Source organism: Embiotoca jacksoni, unplaced genomic scaffold (genome assembly GCF_022577435.1).
Source record: "Embiotoca jacksoni isolate LCO1_2020_lvr unplaced genomic scaffold, fEmbJac1.0.p SCAF_13, whole genome shotgun sequence".
NCBI classification, from domain to species: Eukaryota; Metazoa; Chordata; class Actinopteri; family Embiotocidae; genus Embiotoca; species Embiotoca jacksoni.
The window spans coordinates 12805466-12831649 of NW_027185263.1; the positions used below are offsets into that span (position 1 = coordinate 12805466).

Sequence of the window (26184 nt, forward strand, 5' to 3'; positions counted from 1 at the left end):
TAATCAGGAGACTATCGCAGCACCTACAGGTTCTGAATGGTTTTCTGAATCACAACTCGGTTTCAAGTTGTCCAAAGTCTTCATCTCACCAAATATCCATTCACTCACTGAATCAGTCTCAGCAGATCAATGTTACATGATGAAATTCAATGCTACGCACTCAGATTTACAGTGTTGGAAGAAGTATTGGGATTCTTTATTTAAGCAAAAAGTACAACTACAGCAATGTAAACATACATTGCGGCAAAAGTGCTGCATGAAAAAGTAATCAAGTATAGTGCATATTATTAGCAGCCAAATGTAGTTAAAGTATCAAAGTAAAAGTACTGGCTTGGCCACTCTTTTGGTGGAGCCGTTAACAACTCAGACTTCTGAAATGTGACCCCGGCTACACATTGCTTTGTGTAAGATGTTAAAAGACAAACTGGTTGGTAACCATCTGGTTTTATCTTTAATAATGTTTTGTATTTTAAAAGCTTTTTATGTTATCTATTGTGTCAAATCATCTGAAAAGCAACTAAAGCGGTCAAATAAATGTAGTGGAGAAGAAAATACAATATTTCCCTCAGTGGTGCAGTGTAAGTATAAAGTAGCATCAAATGGAAATACTTAAGTATATACCTCAAAGTTGTACTGAAGTACAGTAGTTGAGTAAATGTAGGCCTACTTAGTTACTTCCCACCACTGTTGATTTCTATTTCAGGGGTGTGCCTGTGTTTGCACTGACCTCCACGAAATGTAGGATCTGTTTCACATTTAAAATATGGAAATGATCAGACCCTGCCATGCTTTCTTCAATGTGCTGCACCCTGCAGATCATGACATGATCATAAATTCAAACAGTTAACAAACCCGTGGTCTGTTTCCATTGTCATAGTTTCTCCTTCTGAACACGTAAAACTGGGAGGTCCACGTGAGAAGATGGCTCTCCAACCTGCAGAGAGGTCTGCACAGAGGGGGGGTCATGGGATTTACTAGTATTTAAGAGATGGGTGTGGTTGAAACATGCTTCATGCCCGGATTTGAGGATCCTGCAACAAGCGCCCACCGCGTGATTCGGCACCCTGTTTCTGAATGATGAGATTCAGAAAACAGGAACCGTGTGGATTGTGATCGAGAGGGCCGCCTCATTAGACCAGACGCAAATCCACACAGTCGATGGTTGATCTCCTGCATTCAGCCGCTTCGTTTAAATCTCTTCGTTGTCTATATGATGCACTTTGCAGATTTTCCTCAGTGATTCGTTGCCGACACGGAGGCGGCTGTCCTGGTGAAGTGTCGGCAGAGGGAGGAGGAGGAGGAGGAGGAGGAGGAAACCGAAGAGAGGAAGGAAACGAGGATAACGTCACGAAGACTCGGGAGTAAAACGGACTGAATAGTGTTTAATGGACGATCCTTGATGCGGGCCGGGGAGCGAGCCAGGGCCAATTGTGTTTGTTTGCGCCGAATCGGACAAAGATGGTTTTGTTAACTTGACGGGCGTGAAACGGGGGCGAAGCATTTCGGAGAAGAAACGACAACCCAGCAGCAGCAGGTTTCATCTTTTTCAGGAGCTCCAGTAAAGCAGAGAAATGGAAATGTGTGTAGCCCTCCTCCTCCTCCTCCGTGTGCCTGTTTACTGAGGGATTTGGAAACAGGCTAATCGTGACGCACGGAACTTTAAGTGGATCTCCTCTCAACTTCATTTTTAATGCGTGAAAAAGACATTTAGTCAAATCCTCCGCGGGATTTTTTTTGAAGACGTTTTTTTCCAATTTTTTCCCACCCTTTTCCTCCTTTTTTTACGGCAGAAAAAAAGGCAGCAAAAAAACCCATCGGGAGAATTAACAGGTAGCCACCCAATATCAAACGCTGTGACAGCAGCTGTAGGTCAGCCTGCTTCAGTGTAAGATGGCTGGGTGATGATGTGCGCATTCACGGCATCATTTCCACTCCATGAATTTAGCCACATCCGCATTTTTTTTTTTTTTTTTTTTTTTTTTTTTTTTTTTTTTTTTTTTTTTGGAGCTCACCATTTAAAACGAGATGTGGCCAAGGCCTTCAAGACTGTGCTGATCAATATGTGATGTAGCTCGCATTCGTGGGGGCCGGTCTTTGAGTCTCGATATGCGGCAGACAGTGGAATAAAAATCCCCTAGACCCGTTGGCTTTCGTTTCACTGCGGATTTTATTTCAGTGGGGAGCTCTAATAGGCCTATAGTTGCACATATAGCCATACATAATGCTTTGACATGACACCCTGTAACATGCAGTGCTCGTACGGGCTCTGCACTCTCCTCCAGCTGCAGATGTAGCCATGCCATGTTGGTGTAGTCACACATCAGATGTGCATCCAAAGGGGTGGGGCCAGTTACTCTTTGTATCTTTGAATTTCTGTCTCCTTGTTAGAAAACATGCTCTAAAAAGGCAAGCAAACTGCCACTAGTGTCCAGTCACTAGTTAACCCTCTCATCCTCTTCATCCTCATGAAGAAGGCAGAGCCTCCTGTCTGCTGCTACCAGGCCATGCATCAGTGCAGGTTAAATCTGTGTGATGTGTATGTGTGTGCTTTCTTCTACTCTCTGTCCACTGACATGACTTCAGCACAAATCTGCTTGTCCTCAGGTTGAAAAAAAACCAACCAAAAAACATGCATCCGAGCATCTGGCTGGACCCATCCAGGCCTGATCTCTGATGCCCCCCCACCCTCAGCTTTGCTTCTCCTCATTGGCTAAATGAGCAGCTGTGCCAGGAGACTGAGACCCATGATGCACGCCTTTTGGCTTCCATTAGTGCTGTGTGATCCATCTGGTCGCAGGTCCCTCCGGGGGAACCGTGGTCTACTGTAGCTAATTGCTCTTACTTGCACCGTGTGTACTGTATGCGTGTTCGCTGTGGATGTGGTATCATGAGTTCGAATTGCTTCACTAATGCAAATACAGGCTCTCTGTTTGGGAGACTATTTGAATGTGTAACTGTGTATCAGGAAGAGGAAATACTGCTTCCCACTGAAAGGATGATGTCAGATATAGTGTCTGTGTGACCCCAGGAGCCGAAGATACAGCCACGTTGTGCATTTGTGTAATTGTAGAGACTCCTTCCTTTCTTGAACACATGTACCTGTTAATGTAATGAAAAAAAAAAACAGGCTCAGATGAAGGATGATCGTGTCCCACATTAGCATGAAGTCTGACTGACCTGTATCTGCACAGATTTAAAGGAAACGTTCACGCTTTATCTGCTGCCTGGTTGCGATGCTGGCTGCTCAATAGCAGCTTAGTCATCACAGATTATTCTCCTCAGTTAAACCAGGCATGGTTGCACAGCCGTAAACAGATTACACTTTTTTTTTTCTCACTACGGGTTCAGTAAACCTCAGAGATTAAAATGTGTGCTTTTATTTTATTATTTATTTCTCCAAATTGGGGTCAAACTGTATTTAAAGTAAATTATTTCACCTAATTGACTCATTTTTGATGAAAGTGGACCACTGGATTACAAAAGCATGAAACTATGCTAATCCCAGTGGGATTTAATAACATACATTGGCAGCCATTTTATTCAACTTTATTAAATTTAAGATGATCTAAATCAGAGTCTAATGTTTAAATTGTGTTTCAACCAACAGGTGACAACTTGGACAGATTCAAAATGAGTGAGCTGGAGCAGCTTCGTCAGGAGGCCGAGCAGCTTAGGAACCAGATAAGAGTGAGTCAAGTGTGTTTGTAGTTAACATTTTCATCTTTAGCATTAAAATACTGACATGTTTACCTGTTGTGTCACGTCTTTTATTTTTCTGTGTAATTTCAGGATGCCAGGAAAGCATGTGGAGATTCAACCCTGACACAGGTAAGAGCCACTGATTGTGCCACATGCTAAAATACTGACATTTTTTGTTTTGAGGTCTTGATTTTAGCTGCTACATATATGTATATTTACATTATATAAAACGATGATAAGAACACAAGAAAATATTCATAGGTTTTAAATTAAACAGTTTTTTGGTTCACGTTGAAAAAGCAGAGCAGCCACTTGAAATCTTTTTGATCAAATGTGACAAAACTCTTGAACTTAAAGCTTCACAGAGATGTGACTTTCTCATTTTGTAGCCAGAAAGTCTGAAAAAAAAAATAGATGAGGTCCCAACCTCCTGTAGTATTAATCATCAAATCTGTTGGAATAAATTTTTTACACATGCATTATTGATATTGTCACACTTGGGATATTTGTCCTCAGTGTCTGATATTCGTCGTATTGTCCCCTTTTCAAGAAACGTCACCTTCCATCTAACAGCTAGTTATCAGGAAAAAGGTGAAATTAATTCAGCCTGCTTTTTTTTCTTCCATTAACCTCTTCTTACTGACGTAGATAACTGCTGGTCTGGATCCTGTGGGGCGGATCCAGATGCGGACAAGACGCACCCTCCGTGGCCACCTCGCCAAGATCTACGCCATGCACTGGGGCACAGACTCAAAGTGAGTCTATTATCTTGACTAAATGCCTTTAATTGTCTTTTATTTAGCTTTTTGCTGTGCATCACTAAAACAAACCATTAGTTTCCCTTGAAGTGGCTTGGTCGAAAAAAAAAAAAAACTTTGACCTGAAGGGTTTGGCTCCATCACAACTTTAAATGGGATAATGCATTTCAGTTCATCACTCGTGTGATGGAGCTCCATACTGATGTGTCGGAGTTCTCAAACCAAAGTAGGACATAGGTCACAGGTTAAGTAATTCCTGACTATAATGAAAACATACTGGACTCTTACTCTTTAAAATGTCTCCAGAGCTATTAGATGGATTGCAATGGAATTTAGGACAGATCCCCCTTAGGGTGAACTGTAATAACGTTGGGGACCTAACTTTTCATCTTGCACCACCGTCACTGCTAATTGTCAGTGCTAATGATGGTCGATGGTCAGCATGGTGTACATTTATACTTGCTGAACATTGAGATATTTTCGAAGTGAGCATGTTAGCATGCTCAGGCTTTCATTTTAAATTAAAAGCCCCACATATAACAACATCCTTTCCTGCAATCTTAATCATTTGCTGACTTGAGTATTTGAACTCAAATTAGTTGCAAGGTCTCCTGCAACACAAACTAAACCAAATCTTACAAACTGACATCATTATATGGGTGTGAGATAGCACTAAAACAACTGATCTTCATCTTGAAGAGTTTCCATCCAGCCAAAACATGATCGAACTGGTCTGGAGTTTATCGTGATGATAGGAGGCAAAGGTTAAGAACTGCTGACTCGGACAGCAAAAAAAAAAAAAGACCCAAAAAACCTGGATGTATTTCACATTAACATGAATTCTAGGCTTCTAGGTTTTATGAATTTTCTTCTTTTGTGTCTGCAGACTTCTGGTTAGTGCCTCTCAAGATGGAAAACTGATCATCTGGGACAGCTACACCACTAACAAGGTAAAATCAGTAAAAAAAAATTATAACTTGGCTGACCTGGAAGTGAAGATGTAGTAAAATCTTGTAAAAGTGTGATTGACTCATCACAGCTTCCTTTGACTTACTGTATCGTTCACCGTGGTGTTAGAGGTAGATTTTTAGAGGCCAATTCCGATTCTCTTCTGAACAGTTTCCATTTGATTTCTTTACTTTTCCCTCCTCAGATCCACGCCATCCCCCTGCGCTCCTCCTGGGTAATGACCTGCGCTTACGCCCCCTCTGGGAACTACGTGGCCTGCGGAGGCCTCGACAACATCTGCTCCATCTACTGCTTGAAGACCCGTGAAGGCAATGTCAGGGTCAGCAGGGAACTACCTGGTCATACAGGTGAGGGAACGTTGCGCTTTCAGCCACTTCTGTTTGTGTTCGATGCATCCTGTGAGTCAAACTGATGAGACATTTCAGACGAGCGTGCACCAGTCCCCTGCTTCCTGGGAGAGCTCCGCTCCCAAACCTCTAAACAATGAAGATTTCATTAAGTGGTTAATTAATCGCAGGGTAACACAGTCTTAATGAGCCGAGACATCAACTCCTGTCTGTGAGGCTCTGATTTTTGACACCGTAGCTGCACAGTGTTATTAGATTTAACACAATTTTGACTTTGTTTTACTTTGGTAGTATTATGACAGGAATTAGCATCACAGTCTGGTACTGTAGGTTTCTGTTCAACGAAGTCAAGACAGGAAATTACATATGTGACCTAAGTTGCGAGGCAGCTGCAGAATCCATCTTCTCATTTAAGTTAAACATTTATGTCTGAACCATCAGAAGTTTGGACCAATCAACGTCTTGTGAGTACTGTATATAAAAATATAGAGATGTGCACATGGTGTCCTTTGGTGTCTAAAACAGACCTTATGTCTTATGCACTGTGATGAGCTGGGTCGAAGAAGGTTATGTGACAAAGTACAAAGAGGTTTAAAGTCCATGTTGGAAAGAGGTCGGGGGTGTTTGTATGGAACAAACCCAGGACTTTATTCAGGAGACTGGTGACAAAAGTCAACGTAAATTTCTTTTAAATAACTTATTTAACTTGCGTAAGGTACAATAAGTAACTTGCGTAATGTTTATAATTTCTTATTATACAGCACTTATTTTAACCCAAAGTTTTAGTGCCTAACCCTAACCAAGTAGTTTTGGCGCCTAAACCTACCCAAACAAGGGCCGTGTGACATTTGTCTATAACTTGACCTTTTCCCAACCCTATGCGGTTTCTGGTGCCTAATCGTAAGGTACCTCCCATTTAAAAAGTGTAAATTTCTCTCATAAAATACAAATTCAATACATTGTTTCTACCAGCCATTATACTGTCATTTGCTAAGTTCACTCCTTCTGATCAGTGTTCTGGTGGTGCCTCTGAAAATAATTGCACAATGAGATGTGAATGGCTTTGATGAAACAGCATTCGACGCCTTGGAAATGAGAATGGGTATAAAGGGGACGTAGCCTCAGGGCCTGAAAAGTGAAGCCAATCTGGAAGTGTAATACTACTGAATGCTACAAGTGGCAGCCTCCAAAAAAATCTCCAACAGACTCCCATTCAAAAAGTCTCAATTTCTCTCATGAAATACAAATTCAATACATTGTTTCTACCAGCCATTATACTGTCATTTGCTAAGTTCCCTCCTTCTGATCGGTGTTCTGGTGGTCCCTCTGAAAATAATTGCACAATCGATTACATATTAGGCCTCAAAGAGAGGTATGTTCGGTTGCATGCCTGGTTTGATTGACATGCCTGAGCTGCCTGTATAGGTGGTGGGCAAAGTGTCTTTGCGTTGTCAGTCAGATCCACTCTTCGCTCCTGCCTGGCTCATCTGAATATAATCACTTCTGGTTCCTGTTTTCATTAAAAAAAAAATTGTCCGTTTCTCAGGTTACCTGTCGTGCTGCCGTTTCGTTGATGACAATCAAATCATCACGAGTTCAGGAGACACCACATGGTAAGTCCCACACATCAAACCCCCAGACGTTCAGTGTAAACATGTGGTCCTGAGCCGATCGATTATTAACTCTGTGCTCTTTGCCCCAGTGCACTGTGGGACATTGAGACGAGTCAGCAGACCACAGTTTTCTCGGGTCACAGCGGTGATGTCATGAGCCTGTCCCTGTCGCCTGACCGCCGCACCTTCGTGTCAGGAGCCTGTGACGCCTCGGTCAAACTGTGGGACATCAGAGACAGCATGTGCCGGCAGACCTTCTCAGGCCACGAGTCGGACATCAATGCCATCTGTGTGAGTGTGCTCAATGGACGAGTTAACCCGTAACCAAACTGAAAGGTTTCAGTCATATACTTTGATTCATAATAGTTTTAGACATAGAGTTCTCTCTAGTACAACTCAGCCTGTGGAAAGTAGACAAACAATGGAGATCTAATAAAAGATCCTATCAAGTTGCATTATGGGAAATGTCCGATGCACTGTTTTTGTGGCATAGATTGGCCCAAGTATCAAGCCCAAATCTGATCTAAAGTGCGAGTCCATTCAATGCAAGAGCAGATACTTGGAGCCAATAACCGTTTTCTGTCGTATCCTGGCATGTAGGAAATTGGGGAGCTCCTGTTCTCAACAGAATCACTTACTCGTGTTGTACTTGTATCTGTGTAGCCCTCTATATTAAGAGCACAGTTGTATTTTCTTAAGAGTCATCCCCACTTCCTGCTGCTTATCTATCTTCCTTTGCTCTTCCTCAGTTCTTTCCCAACGGCAGCGCCTTCGCCACAGGCTCCGACGACGCCACCTGCAGGCTGTTTGACCTGCGTGCAGACCAGGAGCTCAGCCTCTACTGCCACGACAACATCATCTGTGGCATCACCTCCGTGGCTTTCTCCCGCTCAGGCCGTTTGCTGCTGGCTGGTTACGATGACTTCAACTGCAACATCTGGGACGCCATGAAGGGAGACAGAGCAGGTGGGCAGAACCGGCAAGAGTTAACGGTGGTGTTGGCTTAAAAAATGTTCAGCTTGACTTTTTGTAGCTTTGTAACTTTTGTTGCCTCGAACCTGAAAGGTTTTGTGCTACAGAGGGACGTTTGTAGGTGTGTGTTTACTTTATGTACTTTACTATCAACTAAAACTTAAACAAAGAAACAAAAAAAAATGAATGGCAGCAACAGTTCTCTGTATCTGAAGTAAAACTGACTGTTATCTGAGCTTCAACCTCAAGATTTGACTCAAACACCAAGAAAAACAGCATCAGAATCAAAAAGAAAGCCAAACTGAAAAAACGGATTTTCTTTTGAAGAGGTTTTTACATACAACTGCAAAAAGACATGAAGCTGAATTTAAATCCAAAAGTCAGAGGCTAATTTCCCACTCGAAGGAAGAATTGCACAGATTTATGTCTATAAAAAGTAAAAATAAAAAGATAATTTGAAGTATAGATATAAAAAATTAAATCTTTACTTGATGGTAATTCTTTGTGAATTTTACTTGGAAACTGAGTTGTATCTGCAAAATACAACATTAAATCAATATGTTTGTAGATTTATAGCACTAATGTTCAGGTTTTTTTTCCCCCCATTAATCAGTGAGAGTTTTTACATGTGATTTATTTTTGAGACTGAGCTGCATGCCAGGATGACCAGTGAACTCACCTCTCGAGCCTCGTTTTATAATAAACATGCAACGTTGGTCAAGAAGCCCGCCCTGCGGTAGAAATTTAGAAAAAAAAATTAAATAAATCTGGGCCACTCTGTTCTGAGATTTTTAAGATGTTTGCAAAGCAGCCTGCAGAGCAAACCATTCCACAGTAACAACAAGCCGTCCTTTGTTTTTCCTCGTCCCTCCTGTAGGAGTCCTGGCCGGCCATGACAATCGTGTGAGCTGTCTGGGTGTGACTGATGACGGCATGGCGGTGTGCACCGGGTCCTGGGACAGCTTCCTCAAGATCTGGAACTGAACCACGCACGCACGCACACACACACACACACACACACACGCACACACGCACACACGCACACACGCACGCACGCACACACACACACACACACACACACGCACACACACTGCTCCCATCTTGGGACACAGTTTGCACCCTTGTATTCACACTGTATGTAAGATTCAACAGACAAACTGCAACATTGTACTGTACATAATCTGTATGACTTAGGTATGAGTTCACGCACACACCCACACTCTCTCACACACACTCTCTCACACACACACACACACACACACACACACACACACACACACACACACACAAGATGACACAAGACCTGGACACATGCCCACACTACCTACCGCTAATTTAAGTGCACCGCAGCAAAGATACAGCACCATCCCCGCACATGGAAACACAAACACACGCAAACACACGCACACACACATCATCTGTAAAATGTCTAAATGTGACCAAATCCAGTTGAATCTTCAGCTGCTCAAATAAAAACACAAACACCGCTGTTACCTAAAAGCCTTTTAACATGTCGAACACACTCCTTCACGCACTCACGCACGCACGCACACAGACATGCACGCACACACACACAGACACGCACACACACAGACACGCACGCACACACACACACACACACACACACACAGACACGCACACACACACACACATACACACACACAGACACGCACACACACACACACATACACACACACATGCTTTTTCCTGAGAGACACTGCTCCTCAAGTTAAGCTGGGGAGAAGACAGTATTGGACAATTCTGTCTTTGTTTACAATGAAGTCCAAAATGCACTTCAGACAAATCTTTCTCTACTATTTTTGTCTCATGTGTCTCAGTGACAGTAACAAGAAGGAAAAAAATAATCATGTGAGTCCATTAACACTGAAGAAAAAAAAGAAAATCACACGTGGTTCATAACATCATGTAGTCACTGTTTTTATAGACATACCCCCACATTCAGTACATCTGCTCTAAGGCTTTTGTTTTCTTTTGCTTCTTCTTATTTTTTACACTTATTTTCTTCATGTTCTCCCCGTGTGCCTCAGATACACTTATTAATAAAGACTATTGATACAGTTAAATGAACTCAAAATGATCGGCGATGAAGAAGGTGAAAACTAAAAGCATTATAAGACACATTTTAATAGGCAGGAGCCAGTATTCATACTTTGACTCTGTCACTGTATTATCTGGACATTATGGTATAATTGTACATAATATTAATAAATAATAGCCTCTCCTGCCAGGTATTGTGGTTTCTTTGTTGAAGAATAGAACCGTTTACTCAGACACTTGGATGAAATTAAAAGGACAATAAGTGAGAATGGACTGGTATTTTCATTATATAACAAAATATCTAAATGACAACACACACATTGACTTATACTGTTATTGTTGCTTCATTTTAACACAAATTACACATTAAATCTCCTTAGTTTTGTTGAGAAATTAATTTGAATTTTTCTTGTTTTAAAGGTACATTTAAGTGCTTACAAATTAACTTAATGGTTTCCTATTAGGGCTGGCATGGTCTGGCAAATAACTCACAACTCACATTAAGTGCCAGAAATCAGCCTGAAGTTTTTTTCTTTGATCAAAAAAGAAATATTTAAAACCCAGAATAATAGCTGTAATGTTAAGTTTAAAGTTGGTAATACACCAGCACCTGTCCGGGCCTGAAATTGTTGAACTTCTTTACAGCAAACTAATTAAATGTCATGTTAAATTCTGATGTCATTTAATATATTTTCGAATTACTCATTTCAAACAGGCGAATGGTTCAGGTAAGAGTTGTGAATGAAGGTGAAATGGCTGGTGGGTGTTTTAGTCTGCTGCCACCAGGGGGTGCTGCAGCTCATTCTGCATCTCCGACTCCTAAAATAAGGATGAAACGTTTACTGCATCTTAGCAAACTCATCTGGTGCAAAATTTGATTACTACATAGGCGTAACCACGGCTTTGTATGTGTGTGTGTGGGGGGGCGGGGGGGGAAGTCGTGTCCCCCCCTCATACTGAGAAAATACCAATATGTCCCCCAATATAGAGTACTGTCTCTTGTTATTTGCTGTATTTAAATTTTTTTGCAATTGTGAAGGAAAACCTAATTGTGTGACTCCCCCCCCCCCCCCCCACCCCTCCCAATTGTACACTTGGTTGCGCCCATGCTCCCTCCTGAGCTCGGTAGCTTTGCACCGTACGTCGTCGGGATGTTGGTCGGTCAGCGGAGCGGAACGGGAGGAGAACGGTTACGTCACCCAATAGGCAGAGAAAGCTGCACGGCAGCCGCACATAGAAGTCTTTTTTTCAGACAGTAAGTAAGTTCAGACACCTGAACTCGGACAGCTTAGTCGAAGAGGCAATAATAACCGACATCTCAACTGTACCACTGTAAAATGTACGACATGCGACATTTGACATTTCATGGCTTTTTGGACGACGTGCCGTAGTGTGATATTTGTATTTCTTTTTAAAGAACATGGATGACGTTATTTTTTTGTTTTTTTACAAGAGTTATACCGAGACATTTTTGATAACATACCATAGCATGAGGTTTTTATGTCATATTGGAGATCACACACATATAGTATAGTATTATTATAACATTTTAGACAACACACTATATGACGTTTTGAGGACTTTTTGGACAACATACAGGACATGTCACTATGACATTTCAGACAACATATGAAGTTTTTATGACATTTTGGGTGACATACTATTTTGGAGGACATGGGTGATATCTTTTTGACATTTTGGACCACGCTATACCAAGACACTTTTAGGACATTTTGGATGACATAATAGTATATAGTATAATAGTATGACGTTTTTGTTAATCATTTGGACGACATACTATTGTATGAAATTACTTCTTTTTTTTTTTCTTTTACATTATTATTTTTTTGACCTACTATAGTATGACATTTTGGACAACATATTCAGGACTTTTTGGAAGACATACTATAGTATGACCTTTTTTGGATGACTTATTTATGACATTTTTTTTGACATTTCTGAATCCATATTATAGTATGACATGTGTATGACTCTGCCTGGACACACACAACTCATTCTCTCCAGACGCCACCAACTCCACAGCTTCATTATATTCAATAAAACAGTTTTTTATGAGTTATTCCCACTTCTGTGTCTGCTTTTTGGTCCTCCTCTGTTCACACATAACTATGACGTTTTTATTACATTTCGGAAAACAAAAGCTACACCAAGACATATTTATAATATTTCTGACAACAATCATCATCACTATCTGACTTCTCATACTACAGTATGATGTTTAAATGAAATTTTGGAGAACATACATCAAAAATATTTTTAAGACATTTTCAACACCATAGTAAGAGTTTCTGGAGTTTTGGAAGTGAAAAGTTGTCCTATCATTTCCTAAGATATAATTTTAAGCTGCTCAACAGTTCGGGGTCTCGTCTGTCATATTTTTTAATTTGAATAATGCTCCAATCTTTCGCAAATTGTAGGCAGGCCAGTTTATATTTTCTAAACGCTGTTGAATTACATGCAGGATGTGATTTGGCATCGTTTTGCTGAAAATAAGCAAGACCTTCCCTGAAAGAGACGTCGTCCGGGTGGCAGCATAAATGAACAGCTGTTTCGTAATTGTAACATGGATCAAGCGATGGGGCCAACAGGTCGAGGCAGATTTTAGTGAAGTACACTTCACTCTGTTCACCACCAAAGTGTTTTAAAAAAAACAAATTTAAAAAAAAGGATTGTTTTTGGAGAGTCAAGTATAGCACAGTCATAATAATCCAAGAAACGATGTACTGAAAATCATCAGGGTACCAAGAAAGACAGTCGACAGAGAAAATGAGATCAAGGTATTTTATTTTTCAAACAATCTGTATTAAGACATGAATTCATTCAACACAATCTTTTGAAAGTTTTAAGTTTATCAGTCTATGAAATACAATCTGGAGTTAACCTCTCACGAGTAACACAGACGCGCGCACACACGAAAACATTGCAAAGATGTCAACCGTCTTTAAAAAAAAAAAAATGTATTGAAAAGAAAAGAAGAGTAGATATTGTAGTTCTGTCCAAAGATCTGCGTTGTTTTAGAGCTCCCCAAGTTTGATCTGCCGGCTACGGCTGCTAATCCATTCATACGTTATCGATTAGAAATATAAGCTGAGAGAAGAACGCCTCATGAGTATATTATCCATCATCCGTTTATCGATACTCAAGAGTTCATAAAGGCAGTTTGTGGGATTTTTCTTTCTGCTCTGACAAGCGTCCCAGCGGGTGATTGCGTTAAAGTGACAAAGAGAGAAGCCGTTATTTCTTGCGATTACACACAAAAGTAAAAGTACAGAATGATTTCCGCGGCGCACAAACCAGCCGGCATCCGGTCTGCCGAAGGCCACTGAAGAATCACTACCTGCAAGTCACGCGGAGATGGACAGTCAGGCCTTTTGATTTGTTCAAATGCTTGTATTGCTTAAAAAAAGAAAGAAAAAGAAAAGTCATCATCTCTCAGGACGATGCTCGACACCTCCGACTCCTGCATCTCATGGTTAACTCGGCCGATCAGAGCCGAGTTAACTCGAATCCAGCATCAAATCTGTTCGAGCCGACTCAGATCTGCCCCGACGACGACGAGTCGTGAGGTTCTGGTGTTTTAAATGGCCCTCGACACGAAATGAAAAAGCGTTTTCACATCTTAAAAGGAGCTTCTTTTTTTTTTTTTTAAATCAACAACTGCAGCTGCTCGTCCGTGTCCCGAGCTGCAGCGCCATCGTTCACATTTCTGCTGCACAAAATTAAGACGACGAGCTCGACGTTTGGGAGCGACTTCCTCCGTCGGGCGGACGACGCGCTGCGCGACCCCACCCAAAAATCACCAGTAAATATTTGTCACAAAGAATTAAGTTCGGATGTTTGAACCTGCAGCGACATCCGAGGAAAAAACAACCGCCGACACAAACCGCGCGGGCGAGATCAAACAAACACGATGCCGCGGCTTTTTTTGTTGTTGTTTTTTTTTTTGCTTTCCTCTCTTTACCTCACAACGACCCCTTTATGTCCACGCAGAGTCCTCTTCCACGGAGGCCGCCATGTTGCACCGCCATGTTTCTATGGTAACCAAACACTAGTTCTAGAGAGGGGCTTGCGCTTTTGTTTTGTTTTTGTTTGTTTGTTTGTTTTGTTTTTTTGTTCCCCTTCCAACCGGCTTAGATTCTCTTCCACGCTGGCGAGAGGGCGCGAGGATGGTGTTCAGTCGGTTGCAATCTGCAATGTCGCCACTGGATCGTACACGCTGCCCCTGTAAGTTGTTGACATGTGATTATTGACGCGTCTGTAATTCTGTAATCGGAACCGACCCGGTTCGTGCACGTTCGTACGCGCCTTCTCCCGTTTCATAACGACGCCAAAAGCGAAGAGCCTCTTACCCCACAACGAGGCCCCGTCAGGCCCCAAACACCGCCAGTGCGCTGCCTTTACCACGAACCCGGTCATCACCTGAGAATATCAACTTGCCTGTCGAGCCCACGTAGGCAATTTACACCAGAGGCCCGATCCGACGCCGACCCGCGAGTCATCGCCGGTGTCTGAATCACAGCCACGGCCGGCTCCTCCGGGAACGAGACCGACAAGACTTCCGTCTCCGTCCGGGTAACGCATCAGAAGTGCTGCAGCGTTCGCAGCCGACCGCTTGCTCGACTGTAACGACGACTCGGATTGGTTTCACGCCGACGACTTTGACGACCGATCGAATGAAGAAGAAGAAGAAGAAGAAAGAAAAAAAAGATTCCGTCTCTCCGTTGCACCCAATTTGTAGCTTTGATCTCTGCCTTAAAATACATTGTGCTTCGATTAATAGAGTGGTACACATTTTTATATAAATACAACTCTGTCCTGTAGATGTACATTCACTTTTTATTTCTCAATATAGACTAATTTACATATTTTAGAAAATAAGCTTCTCAGAATATATCAAGCTACTCTCCCCACTACAAGGTTACACAATCAACATCATTAAAGAAGAAGCGCGTATCTTTGCAGCACGAACCTACGTTTTCTGAGCAGACATCACACCGAGTTTAATTTGACGTGTGCACAATTACTACGTTTTCTCTACACGCAAGTTTCATACACATGGCTTTTCTTCTATGCTGGCTCCCACTCGGGAGGAAATCCTAACTGGATTAACTGGACATTTATTAATTTACTTGTTATTGCCATCTTCTGCCTGTAGATCATTTTAGGTTATTATACATGTGGTGCCAAAAAAGCATTTCAAGTCCATCTGAGGGACATTCTGGATTTGACTTAAGTGCACTTAACTGGCACAGGACATTAATTATAACGAGGGAGCAACTGTAGTCGTGCCTCTTCTCCGTGTGGTTTCAAGTAAGAGACAAGTGTAGGCAGGTGGGGAGTGAGTGTGTGTGTGTGTGTGTGTGTGGGGGGGGGGGGGGGGGGGGGACACGGACAGGGGCTCACAACCCTTCCTAAAACCTCTCGATTTCCCAACTCCAAGGCACTGCTTAAACTGTAAACATGGCAGATTGATAAAAAAGAATGATTTGACCATAAAAAGCATGGGTGCCAGAGCTCCTGGTGGATTGTAATTGAGGAATTTCAAAATGTAGGCCATGGCACATGAAAGATCTTTTAAGAATAAAAACACATTCTCTTGAGGGGGAAAAAACAACTTTGATACAGGACTATTATCATCTATTTCCATTGCTTACATGCACACCAAAGTATCTGCTTTATTTATATATATATATAAATCATATATATCTATGTAGATATATATATCTATATAGATGTATAGCTCTATATAGATATCTATATATAGATATGGATATGTTTACTGACGTGAAAGTGCTTCCCATGCCCATTTACAGGTTGTTTTATAATCTCACCATAGAATTGACCATCTATATAATCTTTGATTAAACTCTCTCTGCCCTGAACATATTCTGCAACCTTGATAGCTTTCCTTCCGACTCTAGAAAATATATCTACCGAGCGACCATCCCATTGATCACTAGCCAAGATTCCTTTCATATTTTCAAAAAGTTTTGATTTACAGATGCATTCTTTAACATCAACATGTCAGCTTTTATTTATGAGCAGTTGAACTAACTCGTTGAAAAAAAAAAAAAAAAAGGTGATACATTTCCAACAGCTCGGTGTTGATAAGACAGCAGTTGGAAGAGACCGTGTTGACTTTCACCTGTTCATCCCGAAGCGGTGTGGCAACACAGTCAACCATGTGACCCGCTGAACAAAAAGCTCGTTTCATCAAGCTTCTTCCTGATAAGGCATATTCCTGCCGTACCGCCTGCTGTACGAGAGCACACCCCACCTCCCTCAGGCAGCTGCCCAAATAAAGCAGACGGATTGAGGAGAAAATGTCTGTGCACTATTAACAATATCGTGATACTTTACTAATCGGTGAAAAGTTGGCTGACATTCACATAGCGAAAGGAAAACATTGGTTAGTGATCTGTGGGAGAAGTTTCCTCTTTAATATCTACAGTCGCCCATTTGAGATCTCCCCCCACACACACCTTTGGCCTTAAATTCACATCCCTGTTGCAAAATATGCTGTGAACTTTGGCAGAATTCATAGATATAAAATATATTAAGTCTCGTGAGTTCCAGCCGTGCTCTCCAAAAGTGCCTGATGAGCTAAGAGTCCTCGTACGTTAAAGTCTTTCTACTGGCTCAGGACAAGTGTGAACCAAACCACACAGAGAACTGTTCTACTGCATTTCCCTGGACGAACACTTCTCACAAAAAAAAGATCCACGCTAACGAAATAGTCCAGGAACTAAAATATAGTACGGTAGAGTAGATCACTGCAGGAGGAGGGCAACGCATCCTCCTTCCACGTTTCTCCCCTCCAGAGTTGTCATCATACTCCCTTACACTACTAGCCAAACACATGAACTCCCCTCTTTTAAAAGACTCCACAAGAATAGTATATATTGCAATATAATGGCAATATAATTACAGTAAAATTAAGAATACCAGTAGGCTAATACCAATACAGAATCACTACATATAAATATCAAATTTGTGTATTTTGTAAATCTATGAAAACAAAAAGTTTAGATACAAGCCTGTTGAGACAAATAATTAATGGTTTCACCTAAACCATAAAAAAAAAAGAAAAAGGCAAAGCAGGAGGTTTCACTGTACCGAGTCTGAGTTCTGTACATTTATCAGACTGCTGATTGGTTTTTATCTTTAAACTGAAATTGATTTTGCTTTTAAAGCGGTCAAGGTTTATTTGCTGTGATTAAGAGTTGCAACATCACTTCCTGTTACAGTCTAATGTGGATAACAAAAAAAACCAAAACAACAAAAAAAAAATTTAAACAAGCTACTTTGCCCTGACTTTAAAGTCCCTTTGTAATATTTGTAATCCTTCCTTTAAGCCTCCCGAAACTGTGGGGGGCCCCAAAACAAGTGGGGTCCCCACAAGCCACTGCAGATGGGCGTTCCAGCATTTTATTATCTGATGTCCTTGTGAACGGCAGCTATATAAGAGGCCTGCGAATGATTCAGATCTAAGTGTCAGGTGCTATCTATTTACAGCTTCAGTGTGACATACAGTTAAATAATGCTTTTCCTCAAAATGTACTGTAGAACCATCAAGGAATGTTAACATACTTCACAATTAGCAACTAAATAGTTACGATTGAACACGGGTCCACCAAGTAAAGTAAATCAAGACAAGAATATATACAGTACAAATTAATAGAGGGTATTAACATTTGAAGCTCGTCAGCCAATTTTTCATGATGATTCCAGGGAGGATGTTTTCAGGGGGCCTCGGTTGAAACTGCATCTTACGGCGTTTAGGCTGGAATAGATTTAGATTGTGTTTGTAAGTGTGCGTTTGTCTGCGAGACTACGTGTGTGTGTGTGTGTGTGCGTGTGTGTGTGCGCGCATGCGTGCGTGTGTGTGTGTGTGTTCTGTGGAGTGTGAGTGTGCTGGAGAGAAAGAGAGAGTGATGTTCACATTTGTGTGCATGCGTAAGCGAGAATTGCGGATGCACGTCCTTTTTGTGAACCCTGCTGGGCTCCACACACACACACACACACACACACACACACACACACACACACACACACACACACACACACACACACACACACACACACACACACACACACACACACACACACACACACACACACACACACACACACACACACACACACACACACACACACACACACACCACCGAAGACGTTCCTTCACCAGTTCATGATGCAGTTTCTGTTCAAGGTCATGAAGTACACCTGGCTGCTGCCTCCGGACCGCACCGAGGCAAAAAACACCTGAGAGCAGCACAGACACAAAGGACATGGATATCAGTAACGTCTTTGCGGGGCGTAATAATTATTATTATTATGATAAAGAATCACCAGATGCGGTGGAATTAATGCTCTCTGCTAACTTGCCTGCAAACATTTAAATCGGAGCAGTGACACAACTCATTTGTCTGGAAGCCAAATATGACGCTACATCCGCCGGTAGCTGGCTCGTTTAGCTTCAGGGTTTCATGCAACGGGACCATTTCTTGGGGTTTTGTCATCCCAGTGATGTTGCCAGGCAACTGGAGGAGACTCTAGGAAATCACTGCTTCCAGCCAAGACACAGTTCAGCATGTACCTCTCCGTAAAACCACAAATTCGTATTTTCATTCTTAGTTTTTTTCTACTGATTAAATCAAGAATGTAAACCTTGTTGATTTAATCGGTGTTAAAGAATGAGCTTCCCGGTTCTGGACGGGAGATTATTCTTGATATTTCAACAGAGCCTGGACAGCTGTTTGCCCTGGAACCAGTGGCTATGCTGAGCTAACCAGCTGCTGGCTCTCATTTCATATACAGACAAGAGAGTAGTATTGATCTTCCTCAACTCTTGACAAAAAGGCTTCTATTAGTGACCTCACTGTTATCGTCCTGCATAAGTTTCCACGCGAGGTTTTCCTCTCTCTCACCTTGTCATTTCTCTCACAAAGGAACTTCAGCCTCTGAGCTCTTTTGTGCATGAAGACGCCGTCCAAGTGGCCAGTTTCCACAGAGCGGATCTCGATGGCCTTTTCTCCCCAGCCCATGATCTGGTTGGAGCAGATATGAGCTGCAGAGCAAAGTGTAACATTAGAAGCTAATCACAGTTTATACAAATGATGCACCCAATTCAATGTATGGCCGTGTTGTTGGGTTTGACCCGTACCAACAGACGTTGGCATCTCGCCCCACTGCAGGACAACGTCCTTGATGATGCGTCCGTAGGTGTTGCAGTAGACGCCCTCGTCCTCGTAGCACAGCAGCATCTCCATGCCGTCCGAGCTGGGCAGGAACACGATTGCGTGCGGGGTCACATGGCTTTGGATCTGTTCGAGATCAAAAACAGAAGGTATGAGCTGCTGTAACTTTTAGATCTCCCGAAACGTTGACGGTTGTACAACTTACATGAACAGGGATATAAATGTCGTAGTTGTTTCCAGAGTCCACGTCGATAGCATGGAAGCCGGCACAAGAGCCGTAGATGACCTTCAACCTCTGACCCTCCTCGACTGTCAGGTCAACCAAGACAGGCCTGTGTGGCAGGTCTGCAAAAGACTGGTTTAAAGGGGGAGGAGGGGGTTTGGAAGCGGAAAGTGAGCGTGAAAAGAAGATCATCTGGTTGACTGACCTCGAAGAACTAATCCAGCCCGCAGGAAAGGGGAGACTTACCTTGAAGGCCATGAATTTATGATAAGGTTTGGGCGCCCATGCATACACTTCCACCGCATTCTTCAAAGCGATCACCAGGAACTTTATCCTCTCGTATTTCACTACACAGAACAACCGCAAGGCCATCTGACATTAGACACTTGCAATTAATAATTCACTGTGCCAAACGCATTCATCTGTAATAGCTGTGGAGTGGAATAGACGGCGGTGATAAACAGCCATCATCGGTCACTCACCCACTTTGTAGTGCACGCAGCCCTCCATCTCCCCCACAGTGGTCCAACCTTGCTTCTTCTCCACCTCAGGGTCATTGTGGAGGATCTTATTCCTCAGCCATGCCAGGTAGTAGACACGCACCTTGTTTTTCTTGCCTTAATGGACAAGAGATCGATTATAAAATGAGACCACAATAAAGTAATTCTTTAAATGCATTTATACTGCGGTTCAAATCCTCTTGTATATTTTTTTTAAAATGTGCGCACGGAACAAAGAAAAGTTGGAGGTTATATGATCTAAAATCAATTTCATATGAAACTATGGTCTGGGATTTTTGTTCATTAATATCTGACTTAAATGTCCTTTTTGAGTCTTTAATACTTTTTTATAGTCAGTGACAAAATGTTAAAACATGTATTGCCTTGTGTGAATGTGTTGACAAAATCTTCTCAAAATGTTGTTGTGTCTAAAAATCTGATTAAAGCATCATTGACCAAATTTCACCACACTTTTAACATCAGTATATTGCAAGAAAGTTAATTTTTGTCTGCTCCATTTTAGCACTAACTTTGTTGGACATTCTGGTAAAAAAAAGGAAAGGTTTTGATCCAAAACACATATTACTTTTTTTTTTTTTTTATATACCTATAAAATAATATAGCCTCTGTCAATATTTCCAAGCTCCAATATATACTGTACAGAAATAAATGCAGCTTTCCTGTGATTCTGAAGTGCAAAGTCAAAGTGCAACGTAAAATTACCACTCTGAAAATAAATACCAGCACAATTTGGCATCCAACATTTGGAATCCCATTAAGGAGAGTGGTCCGATGGCAGAAGCACAGACAGCTTAAACCAACTGAGCAGACTGGTAATAAGCAGCAGTTCTGACCTGATATGGTGATGAGCAGGTTGAGGCCCTCCAGGACGTCCATCTGTTGAAACCTGCGGGAGTTGATGAGGGGGTAAACCTTTCCCTGACCACTGCGGTCCAGCAGCTTCAAACCGTTCTCTGTGCCCACCAACAGGTTCACACCTGGGGACATACATGTGCACGAAGAAATAGCTTTTTCATTTAGCAAAAAAAAAACCCTGACTAATTACCGTCTTTCCTCTAGCAACAGATAAAAATGATTTTGCAGTACCCGTGTTGCAACTATTCTTTTATCATTTCTGCTGTACTTTAATTTTACATCATTATTTCCACATCACAACCTGCCGCAACTCTACCACCAAGACATTTCATTTTGTTTGGAGAAGTATGAACGATAACTTCAATAGAAACATGATGTAACTGTGTGTCACCTCACCCACTAACTATTGGACCTAGAAGCCTATTTACAGTTGAAAGAGAGGAAACGTTGTCACATTGATAAGGCTTTTCAACATCATGTGTAGCTTGTTACGTAAAAGTCCAACTGTACAGTAAGCTGCTCCTCTCTTTATCCCTCAGGTCACTAGAGTCATCATCTTGGTCAATGACGATGTTTGTGGAAAGCAGCTTGTGAAAAGAGTTGAGAAGAGCAACTGACTAGATAAAATGATCTTGATCATAGAAGTTTAGACACGCTGTTTTCTCCTGAAGAGCTGTTCATGTCACACCAAGACAATCAAAGTAACATCAGCAGCCTAAAATCTAATTTCCATGTCAAGTATTTTCAGTGTTGGTCATGCTTGCCACCAGAATTTTGCCAAAACTGACACATTAGTTAACGTATTAAGAGTTAAAATAGCTTGGGACAAAAGCGAGTCCAATAATCTGACTGATTTCTCTGCACTTCTTGTTTGTTTTAAAACTGCATCTGGTTACTCCAAAGATGGCCGTAATTTGAGATATAGTTAGTTGAAGGAATCTAATCAATAATCTGTTTTGTATTTAATTTTTTTCCACTTAAAAGATTTAAACCCATTCTCACCCCAAAGTGCAGCGCACAGGATCTCTGAGTTGAACCTCTTCTTGTACTTGCGGATCTCAGGTGTGTCGTTGGGGGGGCGTGTGTTAGTGGGGTTAACATTCACCATGGATCCTTTCCTCACCTCCATCTTCAGCTGCTCAAACCTGGAGCCTACACATGAAGGCAGCAAAGAGGGTGGCTTAATTAAGGACGGGAAACACCAACGAGATATCAAACTAGTCATTTTCATCATCTTAAAATAGAAATTACAGTCTATAAACAGGTTACATTTTCATAGAACGTATGTTGTAATGTAACAGAAATTATGTAAAAGAAATCTTTAATTTCCCAATATTTTGAATGCACAAGAAATAATGTCAAAGGTTAAAGCGGTAAACACTTCTGCAGTTAGCCGTAGCTTCCCTTTTTAAAGTTCAAGAACTCCGAGCACCTTTGAAAAGCTTCGGACTCACCACTGACGGATATGTTGTCCCCGGTGCCTCCTGGTGACTGGTACATGCCCAGATCCACGAAGGTGGTGAAGGACGACTTGCCAGAAGCCTTAACCAAACCTCTGGATTGATACTGGTGGAGCAGATCAGGTGTGCGAGTTGTTTAAATCAACATAATGTCAGTGAGCATTTTATTGACAAATGGATATTTTCTGTGCCCGTGTGTCATCAAAACAGTTTTAAGATCAACTTTATTGATAATAGTGCACCAACAAACTGAACAGACGTTAAAGATGCTCAAATGTGTTATGGGTGCACTTGATGGCTGAAATGATGGCATATATGGAACACATCAAAATAAACCAGGAATTTGGGGCTGATATACTTAGCATCAGCAAGACTTACATCATAAACAGAGTCCTTCCCAGGAGAGGAGTGAGTGGCTGAATCAGTGGGAGAGTGGGAGGGCTGCACCACATCTGGCAAGTTCGTGTATCCATTATGGGAGCGCTTCTCTGGGGTCTTTCAGGTAAAATAAACACACATTTCCATGTATTAGATAATAACACGACAGACTCAGATGTTGGCTAATCTGCTGCACCAATTACCCGGATATAATAGGTTTGGCTGGGACATAGCAACCACTGAATGGCAAGTATAAACAGTTTTCGCTTTAAAATTAGCCCAGGGAGTCTTGAGTTGAGGTCACACGTGTTTTGTGACGTCACACGTGTTTTGTGAGGTCACAGCGACCTTTGACCACCTAAATCTAATCGTTTCGTCCTTCAGTCCAAGTGAATGTTTGGGCCATATTTGTTGGCGGCAGACAGGCGCAAAAAACATATCACCAAACAACAGCGCTGACCTAGTCTTGCTGCTTTATTATTTGACATGCATTGCATTTATTTCTTCATGACATCACAAAGCATTATAAGCATCATTACATACACAGATGACTCACCCTCTGCACCAGCATGGTCTGGTCCCCGTAGCCGCCAGCCTGCTCTCCCTCTCCCTCCTCGCCCTCGTCTTCGTGAACCACCATGGTGTTGACTGAATCAGTGTCTGCGTCCCTGTGACTGAAATCAAAACGGGAACACAAGTTAAGGATGACATAGGAAAAGAGTGAAAATAGATTTAGGCAGTTTTACAGAAGTACTGAATTACTATTTGACAGTGAAGTTGGTGAATAAAAACAATTTGTTGGTGTTTCTGTTACCGATCTGTGGGGCTTTCTTCCTCCTCTGCTCCCTCACCACTCTCGCTTTCTTCACTACTCTCGCTGCTCTCTGACGAGGAGGAGTAATCATTGGCCTTGACCGGGGGCCTTGGCGGCTCCTCAGCACGCTCCTTGGCAAAGAGGCCATGGTCCTGCACATACATACACCGCCGTTTAATTGAAGAATACGTTCAAAAAAAAATATACGAGACATAATCTCACCTATAACCGAAAGAAGTAAGTAACACAACAGCAACCATAATGTTAAAGACAATCCAAAATCAATGAAATGGGAGGGGCCATCAAGAGGATGAGCTCAGAAAGAATCTCAATGTAAGTGTGTTAAAATGATTACAAGGCTCAGTGCAGGTTGTCCACATTGTAACAGAATAAACAGATTGAAGTGGCCTTTATATGACGAGAGGAATTCCGATCAAAGACAAAACATGATTGACCTGATCAACAAAGACAGTGTAGGACATGCCATTAATTCTGTATGAAAATTGTACAGCCAATGAACACAAATACAAACTCATGCATGAACACTGAGCATCGCACAACACAAGAAGACACAGTCATACTAACCTCCCCGATAGCTCTCTTGTAACTCTGCACATTTGAGGTAAAGTCAACAAACAGGGATTTGAGAAGAGGAGAAACATGAGGAGAAATAGCAAAAGTGCTTAAAGTGCAAAGTTAATGTGAAGAGAAAACCTTGAGTTAGTAAACTTTGAGTCAATTTACAGAACAGCTGCATTTGAGATTAAACCAAGCACTAGTACAGCAAGTTTTTATAACTGCTCATCTGTGGCATGCATCGCTTCAGTAACGTTAAAATGAGTTTTAAAAGGAGGCCTAGTGGAGAGACAGCCAATGTAAAGTCGGTTTGGAAGTACCACTTACAGCAGGGCGCCCAGGACGGGAGGAGGTTCGAGACTCCCCTGGTTTATGACGATTATCATGGGAGAGAATGGGTGAATCCATTTTGGAGGAACCTGAAAATAACAATGTTGTAGAGTGTAGTTAGAATTCAGCGAATTGACTTACTGCAAAGACAATTCTGCTGAGAAATAGCAGCGGGGAGGCAGGGACTCACTGAGGATGCGATGCCTCTCTAGAGAGCCAGTCTGCGGCAGGTTGGAAATGATGCCTATGCTGTCTCCTCTCTCCCAGCGGTCATTGCGGCTGAGATCTGGATTGCTGCCACGAGGATACAAATCAGTTTTCTCAAGTCGTCACTACCACTTAGCACAATTGTAAAAAGGTACCAATTTAAGGAAATATCTCATCAAGGCATTTTGCAATCTTCAGTACCTGGCTCTGACTGGATGCCTTATGCCAGAGGTTAGGTTTGTGTTAAGAGCTGTGGCAATAGACGATGTCCTCTGGGGAATCTGGGGACAGCAACAACAGTCTTACATTCACAGGTAGTTTATAAAAACTGCAGCTTAAAAAGCAACTGAGGATATTTTAGTCTTAAATCTTAATACCACCTTGAATAAGCAACAGTAAGTTCCTAGTAGACTGATCTGTTGTCACATACCAATCAGTCAAAGATGCATTTTTGTACAAAAAAAAAAAATAGCACCTTTGAAGATGTTAACATAAACTTATTCCTCAACATATGTCAGAAAAAAAAAAGTACAGGGTACCACCAGCACCAAATGCAGAGGATGGAAAAAAAAAGGTTTTATTTCCTAAAAGTGTGACTTTTCAATGTCAGATTACTTGCTGTAGTCCAACTAGCATGATACTTGTGTGTTGATATGAGAGTTGTGTTAAAAATATGAGCAAATTGGGGTTTTCTTTTTGGCTTGTGCACCCACTGCTGAGTCAACACCAGCCACCGGATCTTACCTTGGGTGGGAGTTCCACATCTGGCAGGCGGATCCAGGGCCCACGATCCTCTCTGATTTGATGTGCCTGTGGAGCCGGGATTTCAGAGGTGGGGTCCGAGTTCTGACGCACCAGCTCTCTAGAGTGGATGGGGCGGGGGGTGGGGGTGAGGGAGGGATCCTGGGTGGGGAAGGCGGACATGGTCTTAGTGGGCTGGTCACAGAGGGACTGCGAGCGAGGGACAGGGGCAGCGTAAGGCTTCAGTGGAACCAAGTGAGCCATCTGGAACTGCAGAGGACAGGAGCAGCAGCAGCAGCGCACCAGGAGGGAGGAGCAGCCGAGCGGAAGGAACAGCGCACGAAAGAGTCGGAGAAGCAGGTCGAAGTGGAGAAGAATGCAAGGAGATTTTTAAACATGTAGGAACAGTGTGATAACAGAAGGGAGAGATGGGAAAGGAGGG

General features: G+C 42.1%; 2 protein-coding genes across 7 annotated transcripts in view; one reads left to right on the plus strand and one right to left on the minus strand.

Annotated features, from left to right (window-relative positions):
• Positions 1–1039: 1039 nt before the first annotated feature.
• Positions 1040–10600, plus strand: gnb2 (guanine nucleotide binding protein (G protein), beta polypeptide 2). The gene is made up of 10 exons (XM_069146628.1): positions 1040–1830; positions 3608–3687; positions 3790–3828; positions 4348–4454; positions 5344–5407; positions 5611–5773; positions 7320–7386; positions 7476–7677; positions 8136–8352; positions 9236–10600. Exons 2-10 carry the CDS (start codon positions 3631–3633, stop codon positions 9340–9342), a joined length of 1023 nt encoding a protein of 340 aa, XP_069002729.1. The 5' UTR covers positions 1040–1830; positions 3608–3630; the 3' UTR covers positions 9343–10600.
• Positions 10601–13204: 2604 nt separating this feature from the next.
• The window catches only part of mink1 (misshapen-like kinase 1), a 31094-nt gene continuing 18114 nt past the window's right edge, over positions 13205–26184 (minus strand). For 3 of the 6 annotated variants that reach the window (XM_069146630.1, XM_069146632.1, XM_069146629.1), the window contains 17 exons: positions 25746–26012; positions 25203–25282; positions 24985–25088; positions 24792–24883; positions 24474–24497; positions 23889–24040; positions 23631–23748; positions 23075–23191; positions 22691–22802; positions 22239–22388; positions 21215–21358; positions 20343–20477; positions 20107–20207; positions 19843–19992; positions 19604–19763; positions 19368–19507; positions 13205–18702 (listed from right to left, as the gene is read on the minus strand). In XM_069146630.1, coding sequence (XP_069002731.1) covers positions 18619–18702; positions 19368–19507; positions 19604–19763; positions 19843–19992; positions 20107–20207; positions 20343–20477; positions 21215–21358; positions 22239–22388; positions 22691–22802; positions 23075–23191; positions 23631–23748; positions 23889–24040; positions 24474–24497; positions 24792–24883; positions 24985–25088; positions 25203–25282; positions 25746–26012 — 2130 coding nt within the window. In that variant the 3' untranslated portion in view covers positions 13205–18618. The remainder of the gene's footprint in view (positions 18703–19367; positions 19508–19603; positions 19764–19842; positions 19993–20106; positions 20208–20342; positions 20478–21214; positions 21359–22238; positions 22389–22690; positions 22803–23074; positions 23192–23630; positions 23749–23888; positions 24041–24473; positions 24498–24791; positions 24884–24984; positions 25089–25202; positions 25283–25745; positions 26013–26184) is intronic. The other 3 variants (XM_069146634.1, XM_069146631.1, XM_069146633.1) reach the window with 2 other exon arrangements.

Excerpts from the sequence above, each read along its gene's own strand:
- gnb2 (XM_069146628.1), top strand. The coding sequence starts at position 3,631 with ATGAGTGAGCTGGAGCAGCTTCGTCAGGAGGCCGAGCAGCTTAGGAAC. Across the intron at positions 3,829-4,347 it reads GAGATTCAACCCTGACACAG|ATAACTGCTGGTCTGGATCC; the intron begins GTAAGAGCCACT and ends TTACTGACGTAG. Across the intron at positions 7,678-8,135 it reads CGGACATCAATGCCATCTGT|TTCTTTCCCAACGGCAGCGC; the intron begins GTGAGTGTGCTC and ends GCTCTTCCTCAG.